Raw genomic sequence first — 15,570 nt, forward strand, 5'->3', positions numbered from 1 at the left:
GGAACCGGGGCTCGGGAAAAGGGAACGGGCTCTGAACAAACCAGGGACACCGGGCTAGAACCGGGCCTGAACAAACCGAGCTGGTTGGGAAAAGGGAACCGGGCCTGAATAAACTGGGGGAACCGGGCTGGAACACCCCTGAGGAGGGAGCTGGCCCAGAAAGTGGTTGGGATGGGGTCTGGAACATGTGGCAGGGCTCTCTGTGCTCCATGACTTGCAACAAGAGGGGTCTCATTAATCCATTCAAAGATAGCTCCAAGAGAATGGTGCCAGACTCTTTTTGGTGGTGCCCAGCAAAAGGACAAGGAGCAAAGGCCATAAATCAAAACTCAAGAAGTTCCACCTCAACATGAGAAAGAATTTCTTTAGGTTGAGGGTTGCAGAGCCCTGGAACAGCTGCCCAGGGAGGGCATGGAGTCTCAGTAAATATTCAGGTCCTGCCTGGACGTGTTCCTGTGTCACCTGCTCTGGGTGACCCAGCCTTGGCAGGGGCTGGGCTGGATGATCTCCAGAGGTCCCTTCCAACCTGATAATTCTGTGGGGGTCCAGGTGTGGAGCAGGTGTGAGATGGTGGAGAGTGGCATGGGACACACGTGGCACAGGGCACACAGGCAGGACTCTGCTGTGGAACAGAGGCTTGTGCTAAGCCACTCTAGCAGGAAAGGCGTCCTGGGCTGGTCCTGTGGATACTGGAGGGGAAGAATACTCCATGGAAGAAGCCTGTTTCCATAGCCTGGGCACCTGGCAAGGCTCAGGACTTCCACAGAAATCTGTGAATTAAGGAGTGTACTGTGGGTAAGGGAGGTCAGGCTGACCCCCATCCTGGCAGAGAAACCCTGGCCCGTACTGCATTACGAGATGCAGACATGAATTTAGGCAGATCTAACCAAGCAAAGCGCTGCACTCAGGTCAGTGTTCAGACACCCAGAAGGTGTGTTTTATTGCAAAGAAAACAAAACCACAACCCTGCTATTTCCAGGGCCAGACACAAGTGTTTCTAAGTGTTCTCCGCAGCAATCCCGAGCAGCAGCCAGGGCTTGCAGTTTGTGTCCAGCAGGAATGAAGGTGTTGAGAACGGCTCAAAGCCCGGCTGTCAGCTTAGATGGGCCCATGAGGCTCTCATGAGCCAGCACAGATGCAGGTGCTTGTTGTGTCTGACTGTTGGAGCTGTCCCAAACCTGCTGAGAAGGACAGATGTGCTCCTGCATGGCTGCAAAGGCAGATGGGAACAGACAAGTTGCTGATGGCAGTAGCTGCAGTGGGACCCTGCTGCAATGCTCTAAGGTAATGCTGCAATAGTCCTTAGGATAGTGTTCCTTCATTTCACACCATATCCTCTGCCAGAGGGATCCTTAAAGTGTCTCTTGAACTGTACCCTCAAGCTGCATTACATCCTTCACAGCACAATTACTGGGTCACTCCTCATTGTTTCTTTCCACTCTACATCCCCCAAGGCAGGGTGCAGAGTCCCAAGACACGTTAGACTCCATGTCACAGGCACAGTTCCAGATCTCTGGGTGACACCTTGGAGTAATCTGCAGCTTGGCCATCCCAGATCCCACCTGGCCATGATCCCCCAGAGATGGAGAGCCTCTCTGTTCTTGGCCGTGCATCCAGACGATGCTATCGCCGGTGCTCCCCAAGGCACTGCACTCCTCACAACAGCACCTGTTGCTCTCTCTGAAGAACCATTTCCATTCCAGGGCAGAGTCTCTGCATTCTAGCTGTGGTCCCAAGGAGCAGAGGGAGCAAATGGCAGACAAAGCAGGAAGATGGAGCTGAGACCCTGTGTTGCTACCCAGGGCCTCTATACTGGTGACTCCAAGGAATGTCCCATCTCACTACTTTGCAGACAAGGATGTCCTCACACAAACCATCCTTGACATGCCTGGTACAAGTCTCTCTGCTCACAGTCGAGTCCTGCAGCCCCTCATGAATAAAGCAGGTTATCCTAGGCAAGTCACAGGAAACAAATACCCAAAGCTAAGAGAAAAGTTCTCTTTTTTTTTTTCCTTTTTTTTTTTTTTAATTTTTTGTTTCCAATCCCAACCGCCACCAGGTGTCAGTGTGATCAAGCATTTGGTAGATGGAATTATGGCGATGTCCGAGTAAGTTTTCCAGGAATTACTTTGTCTCCTCCATCTGCTCTGTCACCTGGCACACTGCTCTGAGAAGTCCAGCTTTCACAGTTTTTATTAAAAAGAAGTTTAACTACATTAGGGTGATAGAAAAGCTTCCTGTTACAAATGCTAAGACAAAGGTTTTCTTCCTCTTTACATCCTCCCTGTGCAGAGCTGGAAATGCAAGCACTGGACAGAGTTAAGTGGGCTACCAACAGCCTCTCTACAGTGCTTCCCAGCCTGCAGGTCCCCAGAGATGACCCATCTCTGCAGGGCTGGCAGGAGAGGGACAACAGTGCAATCGACTTGACAAGATCAGCCTAGTGCAAAAAATGATACAGAGAAAAAACAAACTGTAAGAGGATAAAAAGTACCACCAGACTAAAGTGAAATTCTACCAACCAGTAGATTTCTGAAGCTAAACTGGGATCATACAGCCAGGTGCACCCTGTAAGAGACAGCAGAAAAGTGTCCTCAGCCTCAACAGCCACCCTTAAAGTGCCTCTCAGATTACCTGGATACTCCAGACAGAGAAGAGCATCTCTGGAAAATCCTCCAGGCCATGAGAGGCCAGAAGAGCAAATTAGGAGAACTTGCTAGCTGATTATTGAACCCATATAGCCCCTTGGTTTCTTTAAAGTTTGAAGACTTTACACGAGATTGGGAGGTGCTGAGCCCAGCCAGAAGCATTGCTTTATCAGTGCCTTGTTGTTTCTCTGAATTAGGATAGATAGTGGGGAGAAAACAGGGCAGCAAAGCAGCTCTTAGCAGGGATATGCACCAAGGAAGCCATTTGTGGGTGAAATGATTCACATCTGATTGGTGGCATTATCTTTTAACAGCCACTGGGCATTCAAAACAAGTTTGAGGAGGATTATTTGACTTGGAAAGATTTACACGGTGCAGCTGCCTAAAGGCCACGGGCATGCCAGGGCCCATTATGCTAAGTGCTATAAAACCTCAAATTTTAACTCCATGCTTTAATTTACTCACCATAACAACAATTTGCATTTAATCCTTTGAGCCCCAAAGTGCCTTCAACACAGCCAATGGACTTGTGCAGTTTTACTGCACAGACGCATCAAACTCAGCAGGAGCCACCCAGGGAGGGGTGGTCAGAGAGGGCAGTGTATGGCTGTCTGCATCCATGGACTGTCCCCCACTACCAACTGCTGGGGCAGGAGAAGGAACTCTGAGCATCTCTGCAACCCTACCAAGGTACAAAAAGAGCTGATGATCACTGTGTCCTACATAACACCAGGAAAGATATGGAGGCAGGCAAAAACCACTGAAAATTGGAATCTGGATAGGAAACCAAAGGTTATCACCTTTCTTGAATCCCTAATAAACTGGTATCAGAGTGGCCCTCCATCGAGGTGATCTGTGATGCAGTTTGCATGCAAAGCGCTACACAAACTGCAACAACAGACTCTGGCACCTTGACTTCAGGCACACCCACCGGGGGGAACATGCTAGAGGTCTCTATACCTACAGTGACAGATTTACAGGCTGCACATCTGGGGCCTCTGTGTACAAAGGTTCCCTTCAAGACCAAGTGTGAAGCTGCATCTCGCAGGAAGCAAGCATGCAGATCACCACCACTAGGGAGAGAAGTTCTGCCTCTGACGGAAGCAAGTCCCTCAGTCCCTCACTGACAGAAGAAACAAATGTTCGGGGATTTCAGGCTTGACAGTAGTTTAGGCAGGGCTCAGAGAACAATTACACATATTCACGTGCCTTCAGCACACATCTTCAGGGAGCTGGAGCCTCAAAGCTGCCTGAGGCATGCCTGAGAAACATCCATCGGGGAGCTCTTACATCCGATTCTCATGTCATCAGAACTGGCTCTTACATTGTTTAAATGCAGTGATTTTAAAGATGTTACCCCAATTTATACCTGTGGGGTATTAAACACTTCCACCCTTCCCTCAGGGCAAGATGCTGAAATTGAAACAAAAGGATGAGAACATTACTTGTTTCCCTATTTTAAAAGTTTCACATAGTCTTTATATTTACTGCAAAATGACCAACTGAAACGAAACTAACCCGTGAAATAGAACTCGAGTGGAAAAGGCCAGCCAGTGTAAAACTTACACAAGACAAGGGATATTTTCCTGCTGATTTCCCAGGCTATTGTGAAAGAGGCATGTAAACACCATTTTTGAGCAACGCTCCAACCTAAAGCACATTTCCATCTAAAATGCTGCACCATGGCACTGAATTCTCTGCAATCAGTCAAGCAAGGGTAAAGTGCTCAAACTTTGCAAGCTCAGCTTGGAGTTGTGGAGCTGAAAAAAGGAGTGGGGCTGTTAGTGGTACCAGGGGTGAAATGAGATGACAGCAGGGAGTGGTGGGAGGGGTATTTTCCCCAAATGTAAACATCAGCTCTCATACAATTAGTAGCTGAATGCTAGAGCACTAAAAAACCTGTTTTTCACATGGGGAATGCAAACTCTGCCCAGAACATTGACAGAATCTTGGCTCCCCTCCATCCAGAATGCACAGGTTTTACTGCACCTGCATGGACTGAATGTGGTCTCAAGGTCAGTATTTGGAAAGTGAATTTACTCCCCAAATCTGGACTCTTGGTGGCAGGCAGCCCCACCATCTTGTTTCTCCAATCCTGACAATCTCAGCCACTACCACAGAGCTACAGTAAGTGCATTTAAAGGTGATGAAAGCATTGGTGCTACTGATAAGAACACACACACAGAGATCTATAAACCCACCCCTCCCGCTTCCCTCTGTTCCGTGATCCTCCTGGCTCCAAGCCTCAGATGTAGGCTCAGGACTCCCATACAGAAAACTTGCCCAAAGACACGTTCAAAGGTTTTATGAAGTTCCTGAGAAGCCACCTGATCCCATGGTCCATCAGTCAAGATAGGAGAAAAACAAGTGTGTTTAAGAGGATGGTTCCCTCCTTTCTTTTTCTAAAGATGCGTGTCTTCCTCAAACACATCCACATCCTCGCTCGCCTGCTTATTGATCAGGACATCCCAGCTGTCGGGGCCATTGATGGTGTTCCCCCCGTTCACGCTCGGCTTCTTCTCCTGCATTTCCGACTGGCTGTCACTGGCCACGTCCAGGGTGGGGTTGTCATGGCAGCCGTTCTCAACAAAGCGCAGCTCCTCGCCGTGGGACTGCCAGGAACGAGAGGACACAAAGGGAGACAGAGGGGGACAGCTCTTAATGCTGCCGAGAAGCACAATCACACCAGGCTATGAGGGTCACTGACACCTTTGTGGAGTCAGTGGGAAGAGGTGGATTTATTCCCAGCCCAACCCTCAGAGTGGAAATGAGCTGTCCTAAGCACATTTGCATCTCTCTTACACCTGAATGAACTCCACTGCTGCTCCAGTGTATCCAGTTATGTCCCATAATTGGACAGGGGAAAACAACTGCCCTCCTAACTTCCCAATCTCCTCCATTCCAAGGCTAAGTGTCTGGCCACCTTCTCCACCCATCCCATGCTCACCATGTTCTTCATCTTGGGCAGGCGTCTCTGCCAGCAGTTGTAGATGAGCCCCAGGACGATGATGATGGCACAGATGGAGCCGATGATCACCAACACCACAAAGAGCTTCCCATAATCACTGCGTGTCTGGTTAGGGTGAGACTGGCAGCTCGTGGTGGTCGAGTAGTTCTGGATACCAATCTGGAAGGAAGGAAGGAAGGAAGCAGTACATTAAAAGTCCTGACCTACAGGCAGATAGAATCCTGTTCAGACTTTCCTGGGTACAAGTACAGGACCATGAATGTGGGCAGAAGAACTGAAAGCCAGGGTTGGAGACTCAGGTTGTACACAGTCTTACATTACTAGAAAGCTCATAACTATACATAACACCATTTTCCATGAAAGCTGATGCATCAGCAAATGGGGCAGTAGGCAAAATTTTATTTTGCTCACCTGCACAACGATATCACACCTTTGTGTAGGAGGCTTTCAAAGGAGAAACTGTCCAAGACTGAGAGTCCCCAAAACAAACTAGAGACCACTGACGTGTGCTGAGGCTTTGGTAACTGCTTGGCAGAGAATGTAACCCTAATAAATAGGTTTCCAGTAAAGCTCAGGTCCTAAGAGGGCATAGTGGTCTTTACAAGGTCTTGAAAGTGGACAGTTGCCCGCTGAGCCTAAAAGCTTAGGAATAGCTGCCCTAGAAACTGGCCCCCTGTGGCTGTCAGCAAACAGCCCAGGATGGTCCCAGAGACTTGGCAGATTTGAGCAGGTTATGTATCAATTCAGTAGTAAATGTGACAGGTAAGAGAATATCCTCCCTCCTCCTTGCAATCTCATGCTGGTGCAAGGGCAGCACTGTGAGCAGAGTTTCATTACTGACAGAGCCAGAGAGCATGAGGCATGGGGCAAGGAGGCCCTGGTAGAACTCACATTAACACAAGGCCACAGTTGCAAAGTCAAATCCTTCTTTCTGGACAGCTCTAGCTGCTGATACTTCAGTCACACAATTTCTACAGGGTTTGCTTTTTGCACTTTCTCTGGTGTAAGCCAATCAATACACCACTGAGCAGTTAATTTGCTTTGTCTAACTGTGCCAGTTTGTTAGGTCAGGGAAAAACCTGAGAGCAGACAGCCAGCAAGACAGTGGCTCAATCCTGCTGCTAAATTCAGCAAAATTAATCCAGTGGCTGGCACAAAAAACTCAAACAGAATCAGGTCCTCAGTGCCTACATACCCTGTAGGACAAAGGGGCAAAGCCAGAGATTGTGGGACTGATTTGTCCTTATCTCTATCCTCTTCCAAGCTGCCCAGGGTTAGAAGGGAATATCTGAGGCCTAGAGGAAGATGGCAGAGGAGTCTGGCATCCACTGACCCAGGTCCTCTGCCTGTCCTTGTGGAGGCAGTTGTTTAAGGAGTGAAATGCAGACCCTAGAAGAATCATAGAAGGTGTGTGAACATGTCAAGAGAAGCCAATGTGTGTAAAACAACTGGAGGGTGAGCAGGGCCAAATGTGGGGGCCTGCAGCACCCACACTGTATGGACAATAGTATGGAAGGGGTGACACTGAGAATCCTAACAAAACGAATGTGTGAAAAGCAGTCTCACAACCAAGCCAGAAAAGCAGGGAGGGAATAACCCATAGTTACTCTCTTAAAAAGAGCAGAAATTTGATGGCCTGGCTACTACCAGTGAGGGGAGAAGGGAGTTTGCCAAGCATCTGACTCATCTGTTTGTCTGCTCTGGGTTCAGCACTTGGTTAGACTGAGATAAGCAGTCTTGAAAAGTGGGAGCATATTTTAATTGTATAACTGGTCTTAACAAACGGATGCAGGCAGACAGGCTCTTACCTCAGCTAAGCTCCTCTTAACATCCCCCAGTGCCATGAGAACATCTTTTGTAGGGATAACACCTGTAAAGTAGAGGAAGAGATCAGTGCTGCTCTCAGCTCAGGTTACTCAGTCAGATGTATTCATCAGTATAAAATCCCCAACAGGATGGAGGCAGGGAAACACACATTTTGTTCATTGGTGTTTTATGTCAGGAGGCTGAAAGAACACAGGATCACAGACAAGGGTATCTCCAAATACTCTTTAAAGGAGTAAAAAAAATCAGGGATGAACTGATAGCAGAGGAACCTAGCTAACCCTCCCCAGCACCACAGAAGCTCTCAGGGTCTGTGTCCGCTCTGGGAGCAAGCAGCAGCACTCAAAAACTCATGGAGACAGGTTCACAAAGGTCATAGAGGCCATAATGTCAACATTAGAAACATCTGTCACTAAGCAGGCAGGAAAAGGACCCCTGTACCAAAATGGGAAAAAAGACATGGTAAAATGTTCCAGTCCAGCCCATGTCACTGTCAGCTTTTGTTTCTTTGGGATTGAAGGAGGGCACTATGAGGACCATCCTAGTTCAGACAGGACTTCAGAATTGATAGGTTAGGAAGTGAACCAAGAGCAGGCTGTCATATCATACCATGATGGGGAGTACATAAGGAGAAACCTGACAGATGCTCAGGGAAAGGCAATCCAGAGAGGCAGCAAAGCTGAAGGCAATGTGCAGAAGTGCAAAGTGCAGTGCTTTGTGCAAGCAGTGAGGGACAACCCAGAAAGCAGATGTGAAGAAAGTCTCAGTCTCTCTCCATACCTCAAGTCCAGTGAACACAGAACTGATGGGATTGCAATGGATTGGAAAGCAAAAGCTCCTTCCAACATTGCTGTGTACCTCCATTTAAACACACTCCCCATCACAGGAAGGCTCCTTCTGCCAGCACTTACCCTGTTCCCCTGCCAGTGTCATTAGCAAGTGCTTGTCATTCTCATTGGGTTTGCTCAGAGAGATGAGCCAGCGGTCCTGCAGCCCCTCTGCCTGCCTGGAGAAGGCATCCTCCACCAGTGCCAACAGCTGGGGACCCCTCTCCAAACGAAACTCCTCCTGCCACAGGAAAGGAACCTTGGTGAGTGCATGGTGGGGACAAGGCAGCTGTAGCACTGCAGGGCTGGCACAGCTGAGACCTCACACATGCCCAAAAACCAGCAGTGATAAACCTGGTGCCACACTCTGCTACACAGTTCCTCAGGCTGGAGCCACAAACACCTCCTGATGCACCAACCTTCCTCCTCAGCTCCTGTGGCTGCCAAATGCCCCACACCAGGCTCTCCTGGCACACAGGGACCCTGAAGCAACATGATGGTGTGAGAAGGAAGCAGCCAGGCTCCTGGCCACAGGAGCCAGCGCTGGGTCAGGGGGTGCCGCTCAGCCTGACGTGCTCCGGCCATCCCTCAGCAGGCGCCTTTGCTGCTTTCTCACTCCTGTGTTTCTATTCTCATCTCCAGTTGCCATGCCAACCTGAAGGCCACACAGATGATTAATAAAATGGAGAGTTCTTGTTGCCATGGCAATTTGAAGCGCTCAGGGCAGGCACAGGCCTGTGCCAAAAATGGCCTAATTGGAGAAGACATTGATGACTGGAGCCGGAATCACAAGAGCCTGGCAGTGCCTCCTCTCATGAAATGATGGGTTTTGGTATGGGGAGGCAGGAGGAGCTGCATGAGGAAGCAGCACTGATGCAGCACCACGATGCTCAGCTGCAGCTCCAGCTCATGGTCCCACTGCCAGCCTGAGGCTCTCTGTTGGGGCATGCAGAGGAAAGGGGAGCAGCTGAGCCAGAAGCAGGAGGACAGAAGTGAGATGTTTCTGGTGATGGGGAAAGCAGAGGTTGCAGAGCTGATCAATTCTCCATGGTGGAGAGGAGGGAGCAGTGAAGGAGCCTGAATGCACCTGTGCCAAGGTAGAGGTCACTTCCCAATGCATAGCCAGGTACCACTGCTGGGTCAGATCCTGCAGTCCTCACTTGGGCAAACTTTCCAGGTATGTTGAGTGAGAGATTTGTCCAGAGTGAGACTGAAGTGATTCCCTTACCTGGAGCCCACTGGGAAGACAAACAGGCTTCCAGCTTAAGGCAGAAATACAGACAAAATCCCTGCAGCAGGTAAAAGCCTGGTGCTATGAAGTGTATTGAAGCTCAAAGTGCAACCTTCTGGAAGGAGCTAAGCACACTCCTTGTCCCTCAGCTTTTCAGTGGGACTCAATACACACTAGATCATGGCACCAAAACATTGAAATATGTGAGGAATACCCACTCACACTAATTTAAACAACAGCACTTGCAACACAGGTTCTCCCTCAAAACCCCAGAAAACCAAACACCACAGAGTTCTGTTACAGACACCAAAAAACAAAAGAGACAGGCAGACAGTAGGTGAGGTGCACAAAGTGAGCAAATTAACAAGGGTAGGAAACAAACTGCATCATCTCCAGCAGAAAGATGAAGATCTTGATGCCAGCTTCACTCATGCAAAGTGGTAATGGGAGGCAGGGAATGATGAGATGCTCATGTTAAATATGTATGTCGACAAATGTCCCTTTGAATAAGGGGTAGTACAGCACAAATCATTCACTGGGAAATATGTTTTGAAACATGAAATCAAGTAGAAAAACAGCTCAGTCCTGCCTATCCCAGGGCACCATCTTCCTCCAGCAAGGCAGAACTGAGGATTCAACATCAAAGACATAATTTGATCAAGAGACATCTGCACATCTGCTTTTCAGTTCTTCCCCTGACAGAGGTTTAAACAACACAAGTGACCACAGAAAGGAACTTACTACATATTACAAAATTAATTAGCATTTGAAGTCCACAGAGATGGGAGGGAGAGTGATGGGGGCATGAAGGAAACAGGGCAGAAGGACTCTGGTTTTCAAGGACTCCTTTTCTGCATTACAGTTGTGAACCATAGCAGAGATACTTAAAGCCCTCTGCACTGGTTTGCCTAAATTAGGAGGAGAAAGACTGACTTTTTATCTGTTCTTAGAGCAATCGGCATGCTTTACTGTGTATAGGAATTTCCCCATTTTCCCTGTCCCCAAAAAGGTCACCTTTAAAAAAAAGCAAAACAAACCAACCAAGAACTCACCAGTAGTGGCAAGAGGTCAGTGCCAGAGAGCAACCCTGCAGTGACAGAAGCAGCTGGCTGTGCCCACAGCAGGAGCCCCACAAAGCAGGAGTGCAGATGCACGAGGCCAGAACACAATTCCTCAATGAAACATTTCAGTCTCAGGTTGTCAGGCTTATAATAATTTCTTAGAATTATGAAAGGCACCTTGACCCCAGGCCTTTCACAACTGGTTTTTAAGTGCCTGATTAAAGGCCCAGCAGAAGTGAACAAGCCCTTTTATCAGGGATTCACAACGGATTCTGGGGTCATGAATTAACTGCAGCTTTATGAGGATGGATGGACAGGCATTGGATTAGCAGAGCATGGCTGGTTAACAGACACAGATAACACACAAGATAATAGGGTTGGAAGAAGAGACCCTGAAGGAAGATTTAGTGATAACTGCTTGATACTTATCCATGCACAGTCCAAATGGGAGTCCCTATTCCTCTGAGCCATCAGAGGATTGTTACTATATGCTGGAAGGAATGGAAGGAAAATGAAGAGAAGGAAGGAGAACTGCATTCAATCCTGTAAGAGGTGCAATGTTAAAAGTTCTCATGTCTCATGACAATCCAGGTACTGACTGGCACAGACTAGCAGCCAGAAGTTAGTAAAAAATCCAATATGGAACTGACATGTGCTAGACTTGGAGCAAAATCATCTCCCTCCACCCACTCTTTTTCCCTTTTGGAGAACAGAAATATTTCTGTCCTCCCCTTTTCTTCACAGCCTCTATATGTTGAGATTTCGTGCTTTTAAAATGTTTTGTGGTGAAAGCAGACAGGAGGAGCTGTGCCTGCCTTCACTTTCCCAAACACCATTGCCCCTGTGCCATGAAATCTGTCTGGACTGACTTACACAGTCAATGTTATCCGACATATTCAGGATGATGTAGTTCTTTCCTGCAAGGTTGCTCCAGTCTTTACAGATCACCTGGAGAGACAAGACAAAGGCAGCTGGGTTCAGGTGTGAATGTAACTCTGCTGCTGAAAGCACAGGGTACACAAGGGACAGGAGCAGGGCACTGTGCCATACTCGCAGAAGCACTTCTCAAAGGATGTGACTGTCCTTTAACTCTCCATTCTAAGGAGCAATCACCATTTCAGTGCTGACATGAAATGGGGACAAAGCTGCTCTGCCAGCTTGCCACAGCTCAGCTTGACCTTCCACTTCTATCTAAACTCAAGGAGGACACAGTGGAAAACTCTCTAGCCTGCAGCCTTATCAGCACTTAACACAAAACCTAACCAGGAGCCTCTGTGGTCCTTAAACAAACTGGTGAGAGAGGGCAGCACTCTGCAGGCAGGATAGGATGCACAGAGGGACTAAGTCACTAAGTCCAGGCTCCTGAGTACCATGGGGCAAAAAGCAAAATTAAAAGCTTTGCTTGCCTTTCTCACCAGTCAGCTTCTGCTACACATTTTCTCTTAACCAGCTGCCAGTTTGCTGGATTCAGGAACTGCAGTTCACCCCTCCTCTTCACATCCTCACATATAACTGTACTCTGCTCCACCCGCTCTGCATCTGGTCCCTGCAGGCAGCAGTAGTAAAAACAGCACTTTCTTCTCACTCCCCTTCCAGAAATCCTTAGGGACATGTTTGTCCTGACACTTCTAATAATGCAGGCTGAGGAAACAAGGAGCTTTCTCTGCTGTTCATGCCCCAGAAGAAAGGTGTTCAGCTTCTGTTTAAGAAGCAAGATTTTGTGCAGCTAGGAAGATGTGAAGGGCCAGGGATGATGGATACCCTTAAGAACTACTGTGAATAACTCCCTGAAAATTCAGCTTTGACTGGGTGAAAAGAAAAACATACTCCCAGCAATCAGACTCAGGGATGGGTTTAAACACTCCCCAGGAGTGGGGACCCAAATATTCCCACTGCAACCTCCCAGCCCAGCCCCTGCTCCCAGTGCAACCTGTGCAGAGTCCCAGGGCAGCTCCGTGGGCAGCACGGCCATGCGGGCGTCCCCAGGCGGGGGTGACGAGCTCCTCCCTGCTGCTGCAGTCTCAGTGGCTGGCTCTGTGTCATTCCAAAGGGGATCCAGCTCAGGCTCATCACCTCTGTCCCACAGAGACACAGAAGAGGGCTGCTGCTCACCACCAGGAGGAGTCTGGGTGCCTGGGGAGCTGCCTGCAGGAGAGGGTGTCCCCACAGGCGTTTCCACTGCCTGCTCCATTTCGGTCAACACCGTGGGCTCCAGCATCTCCCACCCCACCGTGGGCTCTGACACCTCCTCCCTGGCTGAATGCTCTTCCCCACCAGCCTCCACTGTGGTCTCTGCAGGCTCTGCTCCTGTTGTAGCCACAGCCAGCTCTGAATCTGCTCCCCCAACAGCCCAAGTGTCTCCAGTTGTCACCTCAAGGAGTTCTTCTGAATCAGTGGGAGATCTTGCAGCAACTGTAGTAGAAAAAGTAGAGGGCACAGGTAGGAGACCTGGTCCCATGCTGCTCCCAAGGTCTAAGCCTGGAGAAACAGAGTCCTCTTCTTGCCCTCCTATGGCTGCCTCAGTCACAACACCTGGCCTGGCAGAGGCTGTGGAAAACAGAAGGGAGAAGGAGTCCTCTTGGTCCACTGGTTCAGAAGATGTAACCTCTGGCCCAGAGGTCTGGAGGCTCTCCATTCCTCCTCTTGAGTGGTCAATAGGGAGCAGCCCCTCCTCTTCCTCTAGTGTGGAGAAAGGAGTGTGTAAGTCAGGCTCCACAAATTCTGCTGGTGGCTGGACAGTGGCCATTTCCCAGTTGTCTGCTTGTGTCCCATTTTGTTTCGGCAATGCCTTCTGAGATGAAGCAGGAAAGGTATAATCTAAAAAGAGATCCAAAAGACTTCATGTTACATCTGAACTAAGAACTCTGAGAGGCAGAGAATATCCCATTATGTGTCCAGCCACAGGTGGGGGTCAAATGGCAGAGACCCTCCAAGGGCAGGTAGCCTGCCAGAGCAAACAACCATCCCATCCAATACGTGCATTTCTCCATCTACCCATCCCATCCCAGTAAACCCATATTCCCAAGGGATAATTTCCATCTTTGTTCTCTCCACACCTGTCTGTCCATAGGCACTTTCACAGACAATATTAAATAACAGTTTTGACACTTGGCATCTTTAAGTTGAGGTTATGAGCATTATAATCAGCTAGAACCCACAGATTCATTTCAGATGGGACTGAGAAAGATATGGGGTGGTAGCAGCAGTCAGACACAAGCTAAATGGGAAATATTACAGGAGAGAAACTAAAGCACCAGAAAACCAAGTCCTCCTTCCTGGCACAGCTAAGTAATACCACCAAACCCTGAATCGACCTGGGCATATTTGAAATGCAGAATTTTAGTTTGTACAGCACTTCAGAGCAGAAAAGTCATCCCACAAACATCTGAATTAGTTTTGCTTTGCTACAGCATCTGAATCTAACTCCCCTCCCTCCAACTACAGCCCCTGTTATTCTGTGGCTCTGATCACGAATGAAAGTGTTGTTGCTAGACAAACACAGATGCTGAAGGAGATGCAGCTCACAAATATAAGGTCAGAGCAGGCTGGGGTTTCTTCTGGAAGCTAACAAGGAGCTGGGGACCCAGGAAAAGGAACTTATCTGTAAGTTCAGATATGTTTAGCTCAGGGTGGCAGGCACAAATCCAGAAAGCATAAATCAACCTTCATCTTTCTTGAGAAACTGCTCATACCCATGGAGTTCTGTTTCAGGAGTCTGCATCCCAATTAACTCCCTTTCTCCCCAAGCCAAGCACAGCACATTCTCACTGAGGAGGGAAGGAAGACAATCCCTTCACAGCCAGAAATCAACCCCCTGCTCTGTCTATGGTTATTAAGTAAATGACTGTCTGAAATTCCCAAGGCTCCCGTCTCCTCTCCTGCCTGCCAAAGCAGATGCTCCACTGAGCACAGTGGGCAGCAGCTGTCTGGATGCCTTACAGAGATCTGCACAAAAAAACTCCACATATCCCTTGCTCGCTGCTGCCAGGGTGGGTGCAGGCTCCCAGGCAGAGAGGCCCTGTCAGCATGCACACCCACTGCCCTGGGCATCCCCTGGCCACCAGGACTGCCCTGCTACTCCTGCCCAGCCCTCCTCAGCAGAAACCACACTGTTCCACCCCCCCCAGGCAGGAGGTGTAAAGATCCTCCCGTTCAGCTGGCCAGTGGCTTTCCTAACCCACAGCTCATTCCCTTTAAGGTGTCAGCAACTCCTCCCAGATGTTGCCCAAAGATGAGTGTTACCCAGCTGCTGACCTTCAGAGCCATGGTGTGGAGACTGGCTCCCAGTTCTGTCTGCAAAGAGGCCACTGGGATTCACTGCCCAGGGCAGGCAGAATTCATGTTGCTTTGCTGCTGTGTCTCACTAGAGAGCACCCCCAATTGACACCCCACCCAAAGACTCTGAGGATTAAAAGACTTTTGCTTCCCAACAGCCAGCTGCTGATGCTTCCTCATAGGCCGAGGAGGCTGGCAAGAGCAATCAGCAGCAGCACAGACCAAAAAAACCCCATCTCTCCTCCACTGCCTGGCACTGATCTTCCCAACAGGTAACATCCCAGTGTCTGCAGACATGGTCACTGCCTTGCTTCATGGACGGCAGGAACAGCCACAGGACATGGGACTGAGGAGGTTTGGGTGGGACTGTCTCAGACAGATAGTAAAGCTTAGTGCAGCTCCCAGGGCTCTGCTGCTCCTGCTGCTGCAGGGACAACTCAGGGTTTGCACCAAGAGCCCCCTCTGCCCTGACATGCTGGGGATGAAAAGTGAGGAGTTTACCCTTCAAAACAAGGCCCTGTCAGATATGATGTTGTTTTCAAGGATCAGTGATCCAATCTGCCATCTCCTTTGCCTAAAGACATTCTAAGATATTCTCAAGTCCTTTACACCTTCCTCTCTTCCGTGCTCCTCTTTCCACCTGGAGCAGAGCACAAACTGACAGGCAGATGGGCACAGCAAAAAAACAAACCCCAAAAAAGCAGCGTGAGGTTCATCCCACAGGACCAGAAATGCT

General features: G+C 49.0%; 1 protein-coding gene across 1 annotated transcript in view; it reads right to left on the reverse strand.

Moving 5' to 3' along the window:
- Positions 1–909: 909 nt before the first annotated feature.
- The window catches only part of PODXL2 (podocalyxin like 2), a 33,081-nt gene continuing 18,420 nt past the window's right edge, over positions 910–15,570 (reverse strand). The window contains exons 3-8 of the mRNA XM_063164779.1: positions 12,490–13,376; positions 11,433–11,507; positions 8,352–8,508; positions 7,425–7,486; positions 5,596–5,775; positions 910–5,260 (exon numbers count right to left, since the gene is read on the reverse strand). Of these exons, the coding sequence (XP_063020849.1) occupies positions 5,051–5,260; positions 5,596–5,775; positions 7,425–7,486; positions 8,352–8,508; positions 11,433–11,507; positions 12,490–13,376 (1,571 nt within the window). The 3' untranslated portion in view covers positions 910–5,050. The remainder of the gene's footprint in view (positions 5,261–5,595; positions 5,776–7,424; positions 7,487–8,351; positions 8,509–11,432; positions 11,508–12,489; positions 13,377–15,570) is intronic.

Source organism: Melospiza melodia, chromosome 10, assembly GCF_035770615.1.
Source record: "Melospiza melodia melodia isolate bMelMel2 chromosome 10, bMelMel2.pri, whole genome shotgun sequence".
NCBI classification, from domain to species: Eukaryota; Metazoa; Chordata; class Aves; order Passeriformes; family Passerellidae; genus Melospiza; species Melospiza melodia.